The 20,918-nt window shown below is 35.2% G+C and overlaps 1 protein-coding gene across 19 annotated transcripts in view; it reads right to left on the bottom strand.

The window, feature by feature from the left end:
- SOX6 (SRY-box transcription factor 6) overlaps nt 1-20,918 on the bottom strand; it is a 380,820-nt gene that overhangs the window by 55,490 nt on the left and 304,412 nt on the right. For all 19 annotated transcript variants that reach the window (XM_068685194.1, XM_068685208.1, XM_068685193.1 and 16 more), the window contains 3 exons: nt 12,395-12,544; nt 8,284-8,464; nt 5,524-5,714 (listed from right to left, as the gene is read on the bottom strand). In XM_068685194.1, coding sequence (XP_068541295.1) covers nt 5,524-5,714; nt 8,284-8,464; nt 12,395-12,544 — 522 coding nt within the window. The remainder of the gene's footprint in view (nt 1-5,523; nt 5,715-8,283; nt 8,465-12,394; nt 12,545-20,918) is intronic.

Genomic DNA, 20,918 nt, shown 5'->3' with positions numbered 1-20,918 from the left:
TTTTTTTTTTTTTTAATTTTGCCTGACTGAGGTATTTGCCCTTTAATTACAAGTAGAATTAAGATTTAACACACAGAAACAAGAATCCAACTGAAAATGCTTACAGCTTCAGTTATATCTCCCAGTACTATGAAATATAAGAAATGACTTCTAACTTGCCAGCTGCAAATAAAGGTTCTTATATAAGAGACTAAAGGGGAAAAAAAGTTTTTCTTAAAAAGATAAAAGCAAAAGAGAATGAATCACAAATCTAAACCAATTATTCATAAAGCTTTATAAAAATCCACAAGTCCCTTGTAACTAACTTAGTCATGTTCTCAATTTAAGGGTGGCCATCAGTGTGTTTGATAAATGGAAAAGATAGTCAAACATAAGATACTCTGAAAGTGTATTTTCTTAAATGTGTTTTTGTTTTTTCTGTTGTTGTTTTGTGGTGGTTTTTTTTTGTTTGTTTGTTTTTGTTTTGTACTTATTTCAGAAGTGACTAGTAACAAGGATGCTAGTACAAGGTACTTCTCTTTGCGATTCTCTGAGAAACACCCTACAGCTGCAGAAAAAGTACCGTGACTCCTGCCTCTGCAGTTGTTCTGTCTATAATTTTGAATATACAGAGAGAAAAAAGCTGGAAAAACAAAACAAAACCAAACAAACAAACATAAAAAAACCTGTCAGCAACATAATCCAGTACTGCTTGCATTTAGAAGAATGCAATACAATGATGGAGTCATCGCAGGGGTGCGGGCAGTGAAAAGGAGATTATGTATGACTAGTAACTTTTTCTACAAAGACTTCCCAAAGTGTTTTATCAGGCATAGTTTGCACGCATGTGCAGTGGCTTCATATAAATGATGAAGCGTAACAGCTCCAGAGGAGTTGTTACACTCTATTGTGTCAGTAATCCACATATTTAACAGTCCCTAAATACAGCAGACCGTAACACCTCCAAAGGAGTCGTTATGGCTTATCAAGTCAAATCCAAGTGCCAAAATATGTATTTGGTCAATAGACTGTAACACCTCCAAGGGTAAATAATATATGTTTTTAAGAATGTACACATTTTGCATACAAACAGTGGTCTATATTAGGATAAATGATGTGGATTCAAATTGGAAAGCATTTATTTATAGATAAGAAAGGAATAAAAGGCTCATTATAAGGGGTACTACTGTCCAATAATTCCCAGGAAGCAGGTGGTGACTCGTCATTTATTTGGGGGTCCAATTCTGGTTTCCTACTGCAAATATACAGTTCTCTAAGAATCTACAAAAGGGTGAGAATGGAATACAAACATATAAATGTTATACTACATTCTGCTTCCTCTCAAATCTCAAAGAATTTGCTTTCTATGTAAGAAAATGGGGAGGTGGGGGTATCCCTGGGTCTAGCAGATATGTTGTGATAATTTCACAAAATGGTTTAGCTTGGAAAGGACCTCTGCAGGCATCCTGGCCCACTGCCCCCTGCTCAAGCATGGCCACCTGGAGCAGGTTGCCCAGGACCATGTCCAGAAATGCATATATTTAGTGGGTATATGCTATATCCTGACTTCATATATTTTTCTTCAATAAAGATTAATGCATATTTGCCTGTATTTTTTCTACAAAGATTTTGATTATTTTTTGTCACTGTTTTCATGCTTTAGGCACAAAACAAACAAACAAACAAAAAACAACAACAACAACAAAAAAAGGCAGCAAGATCCGATTCTCTTAATACAATGTCAGTTATGTTATAGATTGCATACCATTTTCAGGTTCATTATTTAAATAAAATCTTCTAGGCATTCCTCCTAGTTCAGAGTACTAAAATAAATACAAGTAGCTCTAGTAATGCAAATTCTGTTTTAAGTACTTTAATGCACTCATTTTTGTTGCAGGTAAGCACGGCTTGACTGGAAAAAAAGTCATATCCTCTGAATGAAGCCAATTTTCTTACAATTTTACTTTTTGCACATATCAAATTGAAAGAACCCTGTAGCCTGGAAAATCTGGATTTTTCCTAATTCTCTCCCCCTCCTTAGTATTTCTCTTTACTCTGTGAAGGCTTTTCCTCAGTCAGCCTGCGTCTGACATGCGCCAGGTAAAGCAGAAAAAGTCAGCTCTGTTCTAATGACTTTTTGCCTTGCATACACAAACTGAAATAACTCTGTAATTGTAGCTGTCCTTTGAATAGTATCATCTCTGAAGAGCAGCCTAACCTTAATGTTTTTGCAAATGGTAAAGCATGGCTGTGCCAGCACTGTGTGTTTTTGTTTTGCGCTTTCTGATGAGTGAATCTCTGTGAGCACTTTTAAAGCTTTGTAGAAGATTTTTTTTTGAACAGCAGAACATGAACACAGGCAATTTTCAGTTCTGTGTCTCTAACCAAATACAAAGCTTTCTGAGATTTAAATGACACATTTTCAAAAAGGCCTAAGCCCAGGCTTTGAAGCTATGCACATAATTTTATAAGGGCAATCATTTGCACAACAAACTATTACCGGCTATCTGAACTTGAAGACCAGTAACTGACCAAAACTCAATAGCTTTTTTAAACCATCTGCAGGCAATTAATTTGTCATCTTTTTCTGCTGCCAGCTTCTAGCTACTTATTTATACAAGTCTAATTACCTGAAGCCCGTTTCTGAAAATTTGGTCCTGAAAACATAGTGTCCTGATTCTTCAAAAGAAACTAGTCCAGAATAGCAACTATGCTACCAAAGCCTCAATGGGATTATGACAAACTATACACTATATTCTTTGCATGCAATTATTTCAGAATTATGTTTTTTTTACTGAAGTGATCTATCATTCCCTCCCCCCATTTTGATCATCCTAGCCATCAATTTTAAAGCAAAAGAAATACACCATAATGTAAAAATTGAAAGGCAAAGGGTAAAAGGAGTAAAACGAGTGTTCTAAAATTCTATTTGTGCAAAGGATGCCTCTGTTTTTAATGTATTTTATACATGCAATAAAATATAAATATATTTCCTCAGTATTCATGACTCTGACTTAACTCTTCTATTTTCTTTAAGATAGTGAGTCAGGATATATCAGCATTAAAAACAACTAATTCATATCCCATTCTTTTGCAAACCCTGCTGTTCTTGCAGAGCAAGGATAATAAACTAGTATACCAAAGGTAAAACCAGAGTACATACTATAACTTTTTCCTGCCTTAACGATTCTTTCTATAGTACATGCTGCAGTAAACAAAGCTAGCAGGATTATACAAAGGGACTTAGAGATTTAACAACAAATTTCCTTGCTGCTGTTTTTTCTCAGAGTTTAAAAGTTTCAAACACTGCCATGAGAAGTCTCCAGATAAAAGACAGCATTTGAGAACAATGTTTTTTTTTTAATATTTTTAAGACTTCCAGTAAACTCTGCTAAATTTGCAAGTAAATTATTTTTTTTTCCTCATATTGTGTGATGTATAACCATAGCCTAGAACCCATATATCCGTGTTGTTCCTACATGTGTATCAGGAATTGTGTATTGCTAGTAACCTGCACAAAAAAGAAATTCCAGTTTATACACTGAACTATTTATTTCCCTTACTTTAAAAGATGAAAGGCAAAATAAAAATTTACTGTATCCAAAACAAGAAGTAAACATGGTACTGAAAAAACTCAGGGAACAGGCCTGATAAGTAAGCAGATGCCATTTTTATACTTTTCAAATTCAAATCAAATGTTAAGAATTCTTTTAATAGCCCTTATAGCGTCTTAGATATTTTTAAATGTCAAGCAACTGAAACTCATAAAATACATTTTAAAATTAGCATTAGTTTATAAACTCTTAATACTAATCATAGGCGTGACATTTATTTTATACCTTCAACTTTACTACCCTACATCTCAGTTAGTTAAGACAAACACTGGCTTTACATTGTAAGTTTTGTCCGAATATGGCCTGCTTGATCAGTTATTAATTCCTCTGTTTTTCATAATATGAACCTGTATTAAATGAGGTTTTAAATGTTGACACCTTAACTAACTCTAGCAGAAATAAAAATCTATTAACTTCTGAATTTGTCTTGTAAAACCAATTTAATCCTGTGTAGTAATTGTTTAACAAATTGTTTTAATAGACACCAACCCTTTCTCTTGCTTTAAGTGCTGTGAAGAATCAAGCAAAAATACGAAATGTAGATTAAAAGGTATACATCAATATTTGACAACCCTGTTTACATTTCCTTTCTGTGACTTCCTACAATCTGCTTACTCACTAAGTATTCCCTTGAGAGTTGAGAAAAGATCATATCATCATCAAATTCATGGTTTAAGTTACAAATAATATTCTACTGAATCTTATACTCAGCCTAGATAAAAAATTTCTGTTACTTTTGGAGTATAATATAATCTCCCCCTATACTCCCCAAAGCATATAGAACCTATGCTCTGAAACACAGAATATCACAGAATTTTCATTAATGAATTATTTTTCTTTTCTGCAGGAAATACTCTGAAACACTAGGTGCTTTGTAGGCTAATGAATATGTCAGTTTCTGTTCTTTACCAAATTGAATCATAACAGTTCCAATTTGTCCAATGCCATAATGATTACAGGGATATTCCTGGGACTCCTTTCTAGTTAACTGAAATGTAGAGTAATTCTTGTGGTGTATAACTGACTTTGTGTCAGTGGTGTGAAATCACATATGCTGTATTTTTTGCAGCATAAGCCACCTCCAAGGAAGCTAACAGAGTAGCATTCTTCACCAAAAGGGCTGCCTTATAGCTCAGCCAGTTACCTAGTTCAGTGTTTACTGGCTTTATTATACACACACAGACCTGTTCCTGGAGCAAAACTTGTAGGCTTTGGAAAGGCCACAGAGCAGGACAACACAGATGCAAACAATTTTACAAAGGAATTCTTTGCCCTCTGAGTGGTCCTTAATATGCATGACAGAAACTGCTCCTCACCTTTGGGGTATGATTCCAGGTTGCTGTCTGGTAAACTGAATGTCCAATGCTGGCTGTTCTCTCTCTACACTTTCTCTATTTTATTACAGTTCCCCATTTCACTTTACTATTTGGAAACCAAGTCAAGATTCAACAAAGAATGTGGATTTCTAATTTCCTACTGAAACCAAGAGCCAAAAGCACTGTTTTGAGCTTAGATTCTTTGTTGAATTTGAGTCACAGATTTAAGCATACTCAGATACTTTCAAGAACATTGTGATACTCTGCCATGCTAGTATGCACTTGTCTTTCTGCCATACTTACCGATCCAATCATTCCCAAAAGCACAACTCAAAATGTAATGACCACAAACAATGGTAGCTTCAACTAATTCATTTTCCACATTGTTATATTCATGCTTTCAGATTAATCATATGTAGTGCATAGGATTGTTTTTCTGAATGCTGTTTTTTAAACACAGAAAAGTTTGTAGCACAGCACTGTGAAGTGACAAGCTGTATTTAACATGAATCAGAGGTGGCTAAAGGCTGTAAAAAGAAATTTTATATAAAAATAAGAAGCTATTTACAGGGAAAAGAATGAATGACAGACTGTGTGGCAATGGTAGACATTACCTTTTCATTCCTGCAGTTGTTTAGACCCATGTTATTCATGGAGGGCAATTTTCCATCAACACCATGCGGCTGCTGTTGCTGCTGCTGCTCCCTTTGGATCTGCTCTCTCATTTTTCGAGCCTCCTGAATGGCTTTCATTACTGTGTCCTGGTCCCCAAATAGGGCAGGTGAATTAAGACTGGAAAGGATATCTATAAACAGAGAACACACTTTATTTAGGTAATGATTAAAATTAGAATCCAGTGTAATTACTCAGCTCTCATCCTGTTAAAAACTCCAGCCAACTAACATCTGCAAAAGGAGGAGGAGTGGCAGTTGTCCATTTGAAGGCTGAATTAATCTATAGAATTGATTGATAAGCCTGTGCTCCTCTTTTGTTGTATTATAAATACAACCACTGAAGTCTTGGTGTAGCCTGATATGTAAGTATCTGAGTATACCCACAGACTCTCTGTTAAACTCAACAATTATCTGAAGGTTAAGTGCGAAGCCTTTTAGGTATTAATAACAATTAACAAAATGAACAAAGAAGGAGAAATAAATCTTTAGTCGGACATGAAAGTCTATGTCAATTTTTAGAATCTCTTTATCAAGAGAGAGCCATCACTCGATATTTAGCTTTCAATTTCTGAAAGAGCACCCATAGTTATTGTGGCAGACAGAATATATTATCACCTTAACATGAGTATAAAGCTCTAAATTGGTAGAGAAAATATGTTTTTCTTTCTGTTTCTCTGGACAGAAAGGGAATTTTTTAAACATCCATCAAACTCACACAAAACATTTCTGTTGCGTTTTAAAATGTATGTGAGAGGTAAAGATGAGTACTCAAGGTTGTTCTGCAGTGCTGTGGCAAAGCTCTCACTAGACCACTGGTTCCTGAATGGGAGTATCCTTCATGCAGCACACGGGTAGATTTGTGTATATACATTCAAGATAAAAAACTTTAAGCAAAGTTTGTGCATGGTCTGTGTATCTGCTAAGTTGATGTCCTTTATCAAAGCTCTGAATTTGTGGTATTTATGTACTTACTAACACTCCACTATAACAAATCAGTAAATATACAATATTTAAGTAAAATATATAGAGAATATAAATAAAGTAATTAAAATGTAATAAATTTCATCCTCAAAAGACCCTGAATTCTTTTAAAATGAGAAACATTAAGATTACATGCTTCTCACACTTCATCCTGGGAATCAAAAAGTTGATATAATACAGTGGTCTTGATGGGAATGAATGCAATGGAACTGTGACTTAATGAGATTTAGACTCCACCCAAATTTATCATAAAACAGAACAAAAGATCCTATGTGGTTTGTTGATTTTTGACAATACTTCTGTGGCTTCTTTATTTCTGGATCAAAGGGAAACATTTTTATGACTTACAGGAAAAATACTCACAACCTAGGCACATCTTCTCTATCCATTTCTCTAGAATAGTCTGCAAGTTCATATTGGTACACCACTTTCTAATGTTAGCTAGCATAGTGATAGATGGAAATATATTGACAGGTAGAATAGCTAGCTAGTTGCAGAACTTGATCTTTCAGTGATCATGTTGTTCCCAAGTCTTTTGAGAATTGAACAAATCATAATTTTTATATATTTAATCATAATTTTTATATATTTAATGTATGTATTTAACATGTCTGTTCATTATTCACAAATGTTTCTATACATTTTATAAGTACATTTGAGCTACAAATTGTGAGGCTGTGGTTTGTATTTAGTCATGGGTAAAATCTATCTGATCTTTAGGCCTGGTAATCTAAATTTTACAGCTCTTGATTCTGTTTCTTGACTAGTTAAGATAGTCTTCGTGTCCAGTTTTCAGATCAATTTTGTTTCATTACTTAATAAGCTTTGTCTCTTAATTAAAAAATCCTGAATGTGGGTAAAAAATAAAAATAAAAAATTCCTATTTGCAACCATAAGCATTAACAGAATCTCGGCAGATATATGAACAAATAATAAAAACTTGAACAAACAATAAAGTGAACAGATAATAAACTACACTGGCTGGGCTGAAGAAATTTTGTCTCTGTTAAAAAAATAAACAATTTATTCAGTAGATTGTCTAGGTAGAATGAACTTAATACCCAGGACACAGAGCATTATTTTTCTTTCAGAATGTTGTTCTGGGTAAAACTAATGGTATATTTGGGCTAAACAGCTGAAAACCACATTTGGAGTTACCTTCCTGCCTGACTTACCATTGTGAACCATGGACATACCTTGGCTCAAGGAGTGACTGAAAACTCACTTACTCCAAGTATTATATACTGTTGCACTAGATTTAATTCATCACATGAGCCATCACGTCTCCATGTCTAGTATCTAATCAGCTTCTGTATGCATGCAAAGCTTTTTTTTCCCCCCCATTTAATCCAGAGACCAAAATTCAAACGTTAACCCTGAATGTATATATCCATTTGATGTCTATGGGGAAGATATCAATATAAGCATCTTTTTCATGTTTTTCACATATGCACATCTATTATGTGTATGTATTTGTATGTATATGTTAAATATTTATTTGCTGTATTTTCTGTAAATGCATATCACTTCTGTATCACTTTGTTTACTCTTGTAAACCCCTGGCATTCAAGAGTTAGTTGAAAATCTTTCCTGCATTTTTTCTCTCCATTTTAAACAGAAATGTAGATCCAACTATATATTTAATTCAGATGCAAGTGTGTTCAAGCTGACATTTTACACAGAAAACCTGCCAGTTTTCTCCAAGGACAGAATAGTTACCTAAAGAGGATCCTCTTCCCAGAGATCCACCAAGGGGGCTGGGGATGCCGCTCTTGTTTGTCACTGTCACTGGACTGCTTTTGCTAGCTGGGAAGAGATTCTGTGTTGGAGATGTCGGGGATTTGACAGGTTCAGCTGTCTTGGGTCGGGCTGAAAGATTCAGTGGCTGGGCTGCTTCATCCTACAAGAGTTTAATGTAAATAACTATTAGGAAAAGACAAATGAACAAATCATTTTGCAAGCAGCATTTACTTTACACCTCGAAGACAATACCACGTTCTCCTGCAATAATAACAAAAGAAGCTAATTATCTGCCTCCTTTAAGATTCAATGAAAGGAAATCTCATTAATTTCTCCGTGTTATGCTTCTATTTACATTAACTATGTGGCTGGATCGTTCTTTTTGCCAAATTAAAATTTGAATTAGCTCACATTACAGCCTAATTTCCTAATGTGTTTTCAGAGATCTAAATTAACCTAGGGCATTTACAAAGAATTATTTAAAATTTCCAGCAGCTCAGTAACGCTTTTGCATTTGTTCTATTTGAAAAGTTCCTGGCACTATAAAAATAAGTTATGTAACTTATTTTTAAATGTATTAAAAACTAAGCAATCAGAAGTACTTCCATGAAAGAATCATTTGGAAACCCCTGACAGTTCTTTGGCCCATATTTAATGCTGCTGCTAGCTTATACATTCCATGCATCTTATTTTGAGTGCATGTTTTGTTTAGTAAAATAATCTATGCTGTTCCCTCACAATAAGGATAAGAATTTCATTGAATTTAGATTCCTTGACTTACAGTAATCAATGCATAGTGTATGCATTTTAAAATATATTTCATATATTTTCTACTTTTAATTTTGTATATTTTACAATATTTTATTATTCCTCTGTGCCATGTGTTTTTGACAGTTTTGTGTAAAATCAGATTTTTTTTCATATAAATGCAATTCTGCTTCTTGATTGTTTGATACTTCTGTAATTATTTCTGTATTCTGTAGTTATTTCTTATGCATTCAACCTTTAGTGTATTTGTACGTTCATTTGCATAAAGACAAGGAGTATTTTTTAAGGATATGTAAATCTAGCATCAGTACACTTATATCTTTTGATACTTTTCATACGCAATTATGGAAGAAATTCTCTCTTTGACAAACATCTTGTTTCAGTGCTATGAGAGAATAAGTCGATTTGAGAAAAATCTAAACTTTTGGAAGAAGGCTCATTCAAGTAATTAATTTCTTTGATGGGGGTAGATATTAACATCATAACCTTCTTCCCATTCTCTGGGTTTGTTCCTTTTGCTTAATATGTTAAGACAAAGCATTTGGAAAACCGTGAAATAGTGATTTTCTGTAATTAAAGAGCCCAGCAAGACAGATCTCTCATCTAAAATATGCCCAAAGCAGAATCATGCTAGACATAAGCGAGTATCATCCCCATTTTAAAACATTGATCATTTCAAAGCTTAGAACTATGTGTCAGAATACAATAATACACTACATTATCTCATCTCTTCCATTCTCCTTACTGTCAAGCGGTGATTTAACGAAGTACATCTGATCATATACAAAGCATTATACAGGAAAATGCAACAAATGGGTATTTAAAATGCCATTATATCACCACTTTTAAACTGTTCCTATAAAACTGCTTGACATTTTTATTCTTCCTGACCTTGCAGTACACACAAATGCCCACACCTGTTTAGAGTCCAAGTGAAAGCAGAAACACAAAGGTATAAGAGACATAGTACATTCTCGTGCTTTGTGGCCGAGTTATGTGCAAGCTGTTTCGCTGCACAGGTACAAACTGGCTTCAATGAATTTCTGTGAAAGTTCAGAGCCCCTTTCAGACTATGAAGTTTGCCAGACTAAGGCTTGAGAGCATGTACCATAGAAACCTGTGCTACCGTGTTCAATTACTAAATAATTTTCTGCCTACTACTGATGATACCATCATGGGAAAAAAAATCTGAACACTGCCAGAACCTGTTTGTTTGTACTTCATAAACAGCATTCTCTTCTGTGAGGCAACCAAAAAGCTGGAAAACATTCTGGTCACTGACTTGAAAAACCTATCATTATTTTTTGAAAGATCTGACTACTGTAAAAGAAACCCATTAGTTCTATAAATAATGCATATAGTATATATAAATAACTATATAAATACAGAGAACACATAGAGGATTTAAGCAATGCATGACCATCAAAACTGTCATGTTCTGTATAAGTAAAAATTTGCAAAGACAGCACGTAAGCACTATTTTATTAGTGTTTTATACTAATAATTATTTTTTCATTAGCCATTGGTATTTATCCACATAAAGCACTCGTAGTTTATTTTTAATATTTTCAATGCAATCTTGTTAATAAAATAACAATAAAAAGGCTTCTTTTTTATTAACATATATTTCAGTCCATTCAAGTTAAATTATGTAGGGAAACCCCCAAGAATTTGCATGTGGTCAAGTCTGTAATAGGACTCAGCTGGCCACAAAGTTGGAATGGTATTGGCCTTGGTTCAAGGAGATATGTGCTTAAATTTAACCAGGGAAAATTTGACTCATATAGTAAAGGTTTGGTTTGGTGTAGATCCATTTGGCTCACTCACTTATGAAATTACTTTTTCACATTAAAGTAGTCAGTAGTATATTCTCAATACCATAAATCACTGGTGTTAGGTATCACTATACTATGGCAACTTTGCTGAAAGAGTTGGGTTTTGCTTTTGGTGGCTTCTGTATTGACCATAACAAACTCTGCATATGTGGTAAATTTCACTGACTGCTCTCAAACCTGGCATTGGATTACAAGAGGTAAAATATTGAACTAATACACATCTACAGTTAAGTAAAGTGAACACTTTGCTAAATAAATGTTAGATCTAGCCATAATGGAATAGTTTTTATTTATTAGTACTCTCAGCCTAGCAAAAAAATGTCATGGAAATTTATCAGCCCAGGCAGAAATATCTATTCACCCACACTTTACCACAATGATTGATGATAATGAAAAAACGAATGATATTTTACTCTCATGTCAAAAAAAAAAAAAAAAAAAAAAAAAGGAAAGGAAAGAGAAAACCTTACCTCAAGCAAGTAAAATCTTCCCAGGCTGATTTGAGGCTAAAGGACTATATATGCCTGCAAGGTTTTAGCAGCTAGCAAAAAATGCATACTTCTCTACACAAAGTCACTACATGCCTTCTTTAGATCTATTTTAATAGTTCTGCATTTATAGCACTATCATTCAAATTGACAAAATATCTGAATGTGCTTGTTGGTATTTTTTTTTGTTGTTGTTTCCTTTTTTCTTCATTTTTTTTCTCCAGTTTGGAGTAAATTGTTTTCCAGTGTATTTGCACTCCTGAAAATCAGAACCACAGGAAAATGTAGCAACAAAAGCCAACCAGTTCCACCCAAAGGTGCTTGATGCACCAGACTTCAAGGGGTGCATGATGTTCATTTCACGCTGCTGGCAAATGCCATGTTGTAGCTGCCTAGTTCCAAGCAAGTGAGAATAAGCAGGCACAAGCACCCAGCAATGGCACAAAACCAACAAGGAGCAGCCCAGTTGTCAGCAGCTGTGTGAAAGCGGCAAAAGTCAAATCAATCTGCAGTGCTACAGTGTTTTCCCTGGAGTCCTGAATTACATTTTATTTTTATGTGAGGCTTCTTCCAAAACTGTGGAAAAAATACAGCTAGATTTGTAAAAATAATTAGAAGATCTACAGGCTCTCTTGCCTTAACAACATAAGCTAGCACTGTATTTTAAGATGCTCAAATGTTCAACCTGAAACAATTTATGACGTGGATGCCATTTATGCACATTACTAGATTACAAACTGAAATTTTGAAAATATCACATTTTACTGATGAATATGTTGTGCTGCCTATGGTAGGAAGTGGGATGTATGATATTTTTGGAAGCAAGAAGTGAATACTTTCTCTTCCATTCTCTGTACTGATAATGCAGTACTAAAACTGAACATTTTATTTGAATATTGAAGAGCTTTTGTGTGCTTCAACTTCCAGATGTAAAACAAGTAGAGCAATTAGTTTCACTATACTTTTTAGGTGCCAACTTTTTTCTTTAATAAGCAATACCTTAACTTGAGTTACCGGACTGGTCCCTCTCTTCTCATTTTTCATCCCCGTGGGTGAGAGTGCCCCTGTTGTATTTGGTGGCTGTGGAGTAGATGGCATTTTGGCTCCAGGAGAAACTTGCATGCTTGCCAGCTGAGCTGCATACAGTTGCTGGAAGACAAGAAGATATACAATATATTCCTGCAAAATTCCTAGAAGAGAAGCTGTAAGTGTACATAATTTTTATTGCTCTGCTGTTGCTTCTCTTGAGCGATTGAGAGATTTAGTGTTTTTTTGTTTGTTTGTTTGTTTGTTTGTTGTTTTGTTTTGTTTTTAGCACATTCCTGCTTGTGGCTTTTCCCTTCTCATTATTAAAAAGAAAAACAAACAAACAAACAATCCTAGCAAACTTCCACACACTGATACCTTTCTTCTTATGTTTGTTTTTTATCAATTTCTTTTTCACTTTTGCAGTAAATACTGTCCATCTTGGTCACAATAAAGAGCAAAGTGTAATACCATGCCCAAATATGCCAAGAATTGGCACCACTGTGAGACTGGTTATGATGAAGAGATATCAGCCCCTGCCAGAAACAATCCATGTTTCAAGGCCTTCTACAAAACGTCAATTTTAGAACCTCTGCTGGAAGCTGACGTGGGAATCCTTTGCTACCAAAAGGCAATGCTGCTTCTTTAGATAGCAAGAAAAGTTAAAATAGGCAACAGGGTATGTCTCCACCTCAGTGCACAGTGATTGTTATCTCTACCTTCTCTAAATATTAATGAGTGTAGGTCTTAAAAATTTCTGTAAATAGTGATGAAAATACAAAAACAACCTCACAGAATATGCATCCAACTTTTCAAAAGTTTAACTGAAACATAATAAAAAATGTGTACATTAAAGTAAACTATTCCTACCAATCTAAAGCATTTACTGAACAAAACCAAATAGGTTTAATTTCCTCCCAGTGACCAAATTTAAACTCTCACCTTGAATTAGCATCAGCAATAATTCTTCTAACATAAACAGGGAAGATCCTAATCCCTCTTCTACACATAAATCTATATAAACTTTGCCTTATTAGTGAGAAAAAAGCCAGGTGGTTTGTATGTAATTTCCAACATTACTATCATTCAGATGGACAAATAAAAAAAATTACAGTAATCAAAAGCAGACCTTTCAGCACATGTAATTAAATGAAAGCTTAATAAAGAATAATTTGCAAGAGCCAGATGTGCTTATGTCATAATTGTTGCTTTCTTTGGAACAATTTCTCTAATATAACAAGCCTCCACAGAAACGAAAGTTGCACAATACTGCAAGCTCAGTGACTCAGTGGCTAGACAAACGCATGAAGGAGGGGCACAGCCAGAACTCTGGGTGACAAATGGAAGCTGTTGTTTGTTTGTTTGTTCCCTGACATCCCTTTTCAATACCATGCAAAGGCTACAAAAGGATCACAGATAAATATGTTGAAACCAGTAGTGTTTAAATATTTTGGCTAAGGTGCTAGCTTCTTTCCGTGCCAGAAAACTAATTTCCCAGCTTGCTGTGATGTTCTAAAAAATGGAAATGCATTGTATACAGTAGTTGCTTCCCCCCCACACACACACTACTGGGATCTTACCCCTTTGGTAGTGGCCTATAAATTAAAGGCACATTCTGCAGGTCATGCTATGCCTGCTTACTAGGATGCACTGCTTGTATGAAGTCACCCAGCTGCTGTCTCCCTCCCCCTTCTCAACAGGACTGGCTAGAAAATAAGATGAAAAAGTTCATGGGCCTAGGTAAAGACCAGGAGATCGCTTACCCCTTTTTTACCCTCATGGGCAAAACCAACTCAACTTGAGGGAAAATAATTTTATTAATTGCTAATTACAGTACAGTAGGGATGGTAAGACAGACTAAAGTTAAAGCTCCTTTCCCACATGCCCCTACTTTTCCTCAACTCATCTTTGCTCCCTCACAGTCCTGAGTCCTCTACCTCCTGCCACTCTCCTGGCCGGGGTGCTCGCAGGGGTGTTTCTCACACTTTTTTTCCCTCATCCCTCACTGCCATGCAGCATTTATCCCTTTCTTAAACACACTGTCCCTAAGGCACCACCAACTCGCCGATGGACTTGGCTGCGGCCTGGGTAGGGGTGGCTGGAACCGGATGGGGGCAGCCCCGGCCTCACCTCACAGCGGCCACCTCACGGCCCCGCTGCCAGCTCCTGGCCACAGGCCCGGCACACGCAGCAGATGGAGCTGGCAGCTCCATCAGCAGTGACAAGCGAGCAAAGGTGTGCTTGTCACACCCGAATGCTGGCAGCCCACAGTACAGCTTATGTTGAGCAGGCATCTCAAGCCTAGGGAGAAATGGGATGCCAGGCACGCCAGGCAGGGGAGGCCTCACCAATCACTTGGGACTTGAATCACAGCAGGACTGGCAACCAAACTGTTCTCAGTATTTAAGGGTCACAGAGACAGTAACAACAAAAGCAAGCTTTAAAGTGACTGCCTAGGCAATTTTTTGATTTTGGAAATGCAAACATTAAAAACGGAATTAAATTTGTTATTAATCACTCCCTTCCCAATATCTTGAGGGATTTATTGGCTGCCCCGCAAGTAGTGGCGATGAAATGTTCTTGAATGGAGGCAGAAAATAAAAATTATATGTTACATACATGTGTTATATATTTTCCATATATAACATATATATATACATTATATATGTTATATAATATATATGTTTTTATATATATATATATTATATATATATATAAGCATATATAAAATTCATCACTAGGTTACTCCAAGGTCACAGGACCAGCTTTAGTTTGGCATTTCTATATATTTCTTTTACACAATAAAAGCAAATGTAAAAATAAGTAACGGTAATTAGCATTCTGGTTTGCATAGATTTTAAAACAAAGCTGTTCCATAAACGATTGCAAACCTTGCAAGAATTCACACTAGTGCTAGCAAAACTGCCATGTGGACTGGAAGGTTGTATAACTTCTTTTAAATACTAGTTTGGACGGGAAGCTAGCCAATCTGGAAAACACACCACTGATGCAGGGACAAAATGGGTATTTTTGCAAATAGCAGCATTGTAGCACAAAACTTAGGACCTCACATTGAGATGGTCAGGTTGTGAAGCTTTTATTTGCAAGATTAAGGAGAAAAATAATAATAATCAAAAAAAAAAAAAAAAAAAAAAAACAGTGAATGAATACTGATTGTTGGCTTTCAGTGCTGAAAAGGAAAATCTTCAATTGAAATTTTTCAATTGAAATTCTACCCCACCAGCTATTGAGTAGTGACTGAAAAAATTAACCTACCTCAAACACCAACCCATATCTTCTTTTCACTATATTTCTAGCACATGAAGAGAACAGCTTTACATAACCTTGATGCCAATCACTGACTCAGAAAGCTCTTGATTACAAATTAGATATTCAAAACCATCAAGTATTTATGATTGTTTTAAGAATCTTTAAAAAATATATGGCCTGATTTATTTCTTTTTCAAAAAGGTCACTAAGTTAGATTCTTACAATCCAATTTCCAGCATCCAACTCTTAGTAGTACTGATTTTGAGTTACTGAATGCTCCTGCATAGTTAACAATTTTGAAAATCAGCTAAGGATGTAGTTTTACAGCTTTCAGAACCAGGTTTCTCGTAATGTCATGCTCTGACATTGAAGAGTAGGATTTTGAAATGCCATAAGTCTCATTTAAGGCAATGGCAAATGAAGTCTCACACTTAGGCACCTGTGAACTTACAAGCTTATCAACTTAAGCACTTGTTTCCAAAACTCTATTCTAACCCTAATCAACTGAAAATCTGAGGGGAATTTATGAAAGTTGGAGGTCACTATGGGTCAGAATGATGTTCATCTACCAAAAGAAAAACAGCTGAGTGAGAAAGTGCTGTACTCAGCATGCCCACAGCACAGCACAAGTACATACTGATTTTTTTTACCTGGAAACAGCAGAATTCATACCAAGCCCTCGCTACTGCTTAGAGCTACAATCCAAGAAGAATCAAATAAGTAATGAAAATAATAACTGGGGGCAGAATTATGTTGGGGGGTAAGAGGGGAAGCATTCCCGGCTTTCGAAATTGCCTATGGCATTTGATGAATTATTTCCACTTCACTGTATTTATAAAAAAAATCATCCACAATCTAAAATTTGACAAACAAAACTGTGAACTAATAATAGAGCATCTTGGCTTATCCAAATGTTTAAACCTTTCTTAATGTCATCTAAGTTTGACAACACCTTTGTGGGACATTTTCATACTATACATGGATAACTGCCTTCACTGTCAATGTTCATCCATATCTTCCCAGAAGACAAAGGCCTCTCCCAAAGACACATCCCTCTCCCAGGTTTCCAGAACATTTTTTCAATAGTTTGTCAACTATTTTTTTCAACTAGCTTTGGATAATCAAAATTCTTTCATCAGCTCAGGTCCCTTTTTGCCTGCACGTAGTCCTGTGATGTTCCTACACATATGCTCTGCTGAATGACACTGAGCCCAGTAAACACGCTTTCTATGCACCAGAATTTTTTTATTATTATTATTTTTACAACAGAAATACCAGTACTTACCTCGTGGGCTGCAGCATCTACGTCTAAACGAATGAATAAAGGTGAAGAATTTTTGAGAATCAAATGTTACAGAAGTAACACATGGTGAGGAAAATAGAATGGGCCTTAAATCAACACACTTAAGGGAGATTTGCACTGACAACAACTTGTTAACTTTGTGACAAGCTGTTTTACCACCTAACACAGAATTATGATAATCATAACCTTCTTACCAGTGGCTTGTCAATGGCAGACCTTGTGGAAAAATAAGATATTTCAATAAAGAGAAGTGATCAACTGCTGCTATTGAGAGAGGCACTTTCTTCAGGTAGATAAGCTCAGGGAAGAAATGGAGACAGCAGTTGCACTTGGGTATACAAGAACGAAAAGGAAATAAATAGACATTTCAACTGACTGCTTCGGTGAGGGAAAATTCAGTCACAGCAGTGGGGTTAGAATTCAGACATTATTATTTGCAGTAGAATTCTGAAGAAACAATAGCAAAGAAATAGGAGAAGTATGGAGTTAAGAAAGGGAGTGAACGTAATAGTCAGTGTAACAGAGAATCAAAGAGCAGGTGATGAAGGCTGACCTAGCACAATGAATTGCAGTGGATGTATTTGGAAAATGACCTACAGAGAAATGCAGTGGAAACTAGCTTGATGTAAGGAAAAAAAAAATATCTGTTCTAGAAACATTTATGTTTTTATTTTCTCTTATTAAAAGATTTATGACCAAAGTGAAAAGACACAGTCCTTTTTATGTATTTGTACAGTATTTCTCCCGAGGTGTAGATCTTTTTTTTTTTTTTTCCTCTCAGAAACAAATGCTGAATATTGTGGACACAGATTAATGCTAAAGTCTCTCATTACCAAAAATGCAAGTCCTGTTACATCTTCAACAAATATACTTGCTACACTAAATGACTCTGAACAATAGAACTACTGAGAATCAAGTGAGAATCCTTATTTGTCAGCATTTTAAATGAATTGTGCAAAGCTGAAATATCTTATTTATAGAGATGAAAGTTCAGCTATTTAGACAATGAGTAATTTGGTTTCTAAAGATAAAAAACTTTAAGGAGTGACTGCAAGTGCTGTTGAAATCCTGCACTACAAGAGGTAATGCAGTTATTTTTTCCATAATATATTTAGTACATAGTGTTGCAAAGCTATAATTCTAGAATTTTTCTTCCAAGTATATTACATACAGTAATAACACTCAGAACTGTCTAATCACAAAGAGTTTTACAAGCTCACCAAAACTAAAAACATCTTTACTATTTCCAACAAACAATTCTGAAGAGAAGCTACCTAAATAATCCCACCTGCAGTTGGACTGCTTTTTGATAGCCTTTTTTTTGTTTGTTTTTTTAACAATTGTTGTAGAGGTGCTTAAAATAAGCTTGATGCTTCATTTATCCTGTTTGACTAAGTCCACATTTGAAAAAATTATCTTCTGTTTGAAAGGTGAATGGATTAGTGCTCAACCCCATGCTTTGGATATCATAGCTAATCAAACGTTTACTGCTGATCTGACCCAATATCACTGGCGCAGCCTTCAGCAGTCCAGGTCAGGAATATTTTTTTTTAAAAAAACAATGCAAAATATAAGTATCCCACTAAAATAAACTCAGACAGCTCAGTGTGTGCAAGAACCATTTCTAAAGTAATAATATTTGTTTTTATTCCTTCCTACTGTTGTATATAGGGCTTTATATATATATATATATATATATATATATATATTTTTTTTTTTTTTTTTTTTTTTTACACCAATTACATTCAGGGACTAACATGACAGTTGAGGCTTCTACTTTAGCACCAAGGTAAGAAAAGGGATTATTGGATTATGTATATATTAAAAAATAAAAAATAAATAGTACGAGGCTGTCTTTCTTTGTTTGAAGATGCCTTTTGATGCAGATCCTTAGAGTGAGAAGTAAGTTAACAGAAAATGGCATCCAGAAACATGAGACAGCCTAAGTAACTCATCAGCAACTTAACCATGTGACAAACCCAGGGGCAACTTGGAGGCAGCTACTGCCTGTAGAGTCTGCCAAGAAGCCAGATGCCGTCACCAGAAAAACACCTTCCGTAGCTCAGCATCTGTGTCCTGGGAGTGCTCTCCACACAAAAGGAGGAGGAAGAGGAAAAAGAGAAGGAAAGCTACGTATACTAAAGAAAATGTACGTATCCATAAAAGCAACCATTATTTGAATTAAAAAAATCTGGGACCTGGAAAAATCAAAACTTTTGTTGATGCTAATAAGATTCCTTCAAATTAATAGATAAAGCATTTGATGTTAAAAGTGAATGCTTTATTTTATTTTGCAATGTATTTGTGTAGATGCTACCTGCTACAACAGAGTATTTTATAAATATCTTCTGATGAAATTTGGATGTCTCATTAGCATTTTCTCCATTTGTACTAAGAAAAAAGATAAAAAAATCAAATTAAGGTCAGTTTTAAACATGAGCAAGTACTGTGGGACAGACCCTCCTCTCATCTTCACACAGATAGCAAGTGCTATTTAAGTACCAACAAGTATGCAATATTAGCTTAATTCACAGGTTTATGCTAAATGACTTGAGAACTATTTGGTCTTATTTGGGTATACCTGAAACAGTGCTGATCAAGAACAGCTACAGGAAGTTGGAGTAACAATTAGGGAAAAAAGTTTTTGATTAAGAAACAGTATAAATAGTAAGCAACAAATTTTTAGAAATTCTTTTTCTCTGTAGAATTCCAGTGGCAAGATACATGTACATGACTTCCTTTTAACACCATCATTCTTTTTTTTCCCCTTTTTTTCCTTTTACATGCCTAACCTATCCATAGTGGACTTAACATTCAGATTTTAAAACTCGTATATCTCCCTACAGGAAGGTCAGCTCACTGTTAGGGAGCGTGACTAGCCTCTACTTCTTCTAACACACTGCATCAAATAACTTCGTAAAAGGCCTTAAGGTGTAACACAGGCAGGCAGCCAATGAATTATCATAACGAATGTCACAATAATAAAGAATATTGCAGTGATTATTTATGTACTTGCTGGATAATGTGCAGCCAGATTTATTACAGACCAATATGTGCAAACTAACTGAGATTTTAAAATTACAAATACATTCTGTATTCACAGGAACAGTTAGATGACTGCTTTTTTTTCACATATGTTCAGGTGTGCATGTACTGAAAAAAAAAATCTAAGCTAAAAGAATATTTTTTCCAGTTATTCCTATTCATTCACTTCAGGTTTTTTCAACTATTAACACAAGTAATTTCAGTGTCTGTCACTACTATTCTACGTATTATCAAGGAAAACTCTTATTTGGCCCTAAATTCCACTCAGTGCTCGTCTCCTTAGAAGATACAAATTCCTGTTTTGCTCCTCTCTAAAGCTGCAGAGTAACAGATACCTGGATTTTACCACTGAATGCTTGCCAGTTCCAACTCTTTTTACTGACTAGAAATTTGTTGTACTGGCTCAGAAAAAGAAAAGTCACTCCCATAGCTTCTGCTGCCCTGCTGCGGATAATGGCCAACCTATACCAAAGATAAAAGAATCTCTACACATTTTAGATACTGCAGCTCACATTGTTGTAGCACTGTGGAGTCAAGATCCCCTTATGCAAAATAACAGCTTTATTTTGTTAAAAGGGCCTAACTTTAAGTGGACCATGGAATATTTATGGCTCTCAGTAGTCCTTTGAAAGAGTTATCTTATGTTTTTATGCCGATCATGGGTCAGAGGTTCAAATCAGCACTTCTTTCTGTCACTCCTTATATGTTTTACTATAATTTACAGCTCAGCAAGAGGACTCATAAAACAAAAGTGTCTATTTTACTTCAGCAACTAATTCTAGCTAATCAAAGCTTTCCAGCAAAACAACCCAGCATGAAACTCTGAGTGGAAAATATGCAGAGAACAAAGCGTTTTGTCAAATAACACATCTCATGATG

Source organism: Anas acuta, chromosome 5 (genome assembly GCF_963932015.1).
Source record: "Anas acuta chromosome 5, bAnaAcu1.1, whole genome shotgun sequence".
Classification (NCBI taxonomy): Eukaryota; Metazoa; Chordata; class Aves; order Anseriformes; family Anatidae; genus Anas; species Anas acuta.
This window is presented reverse-complemented; position numbering and strand designations above follow the sequence as displayed.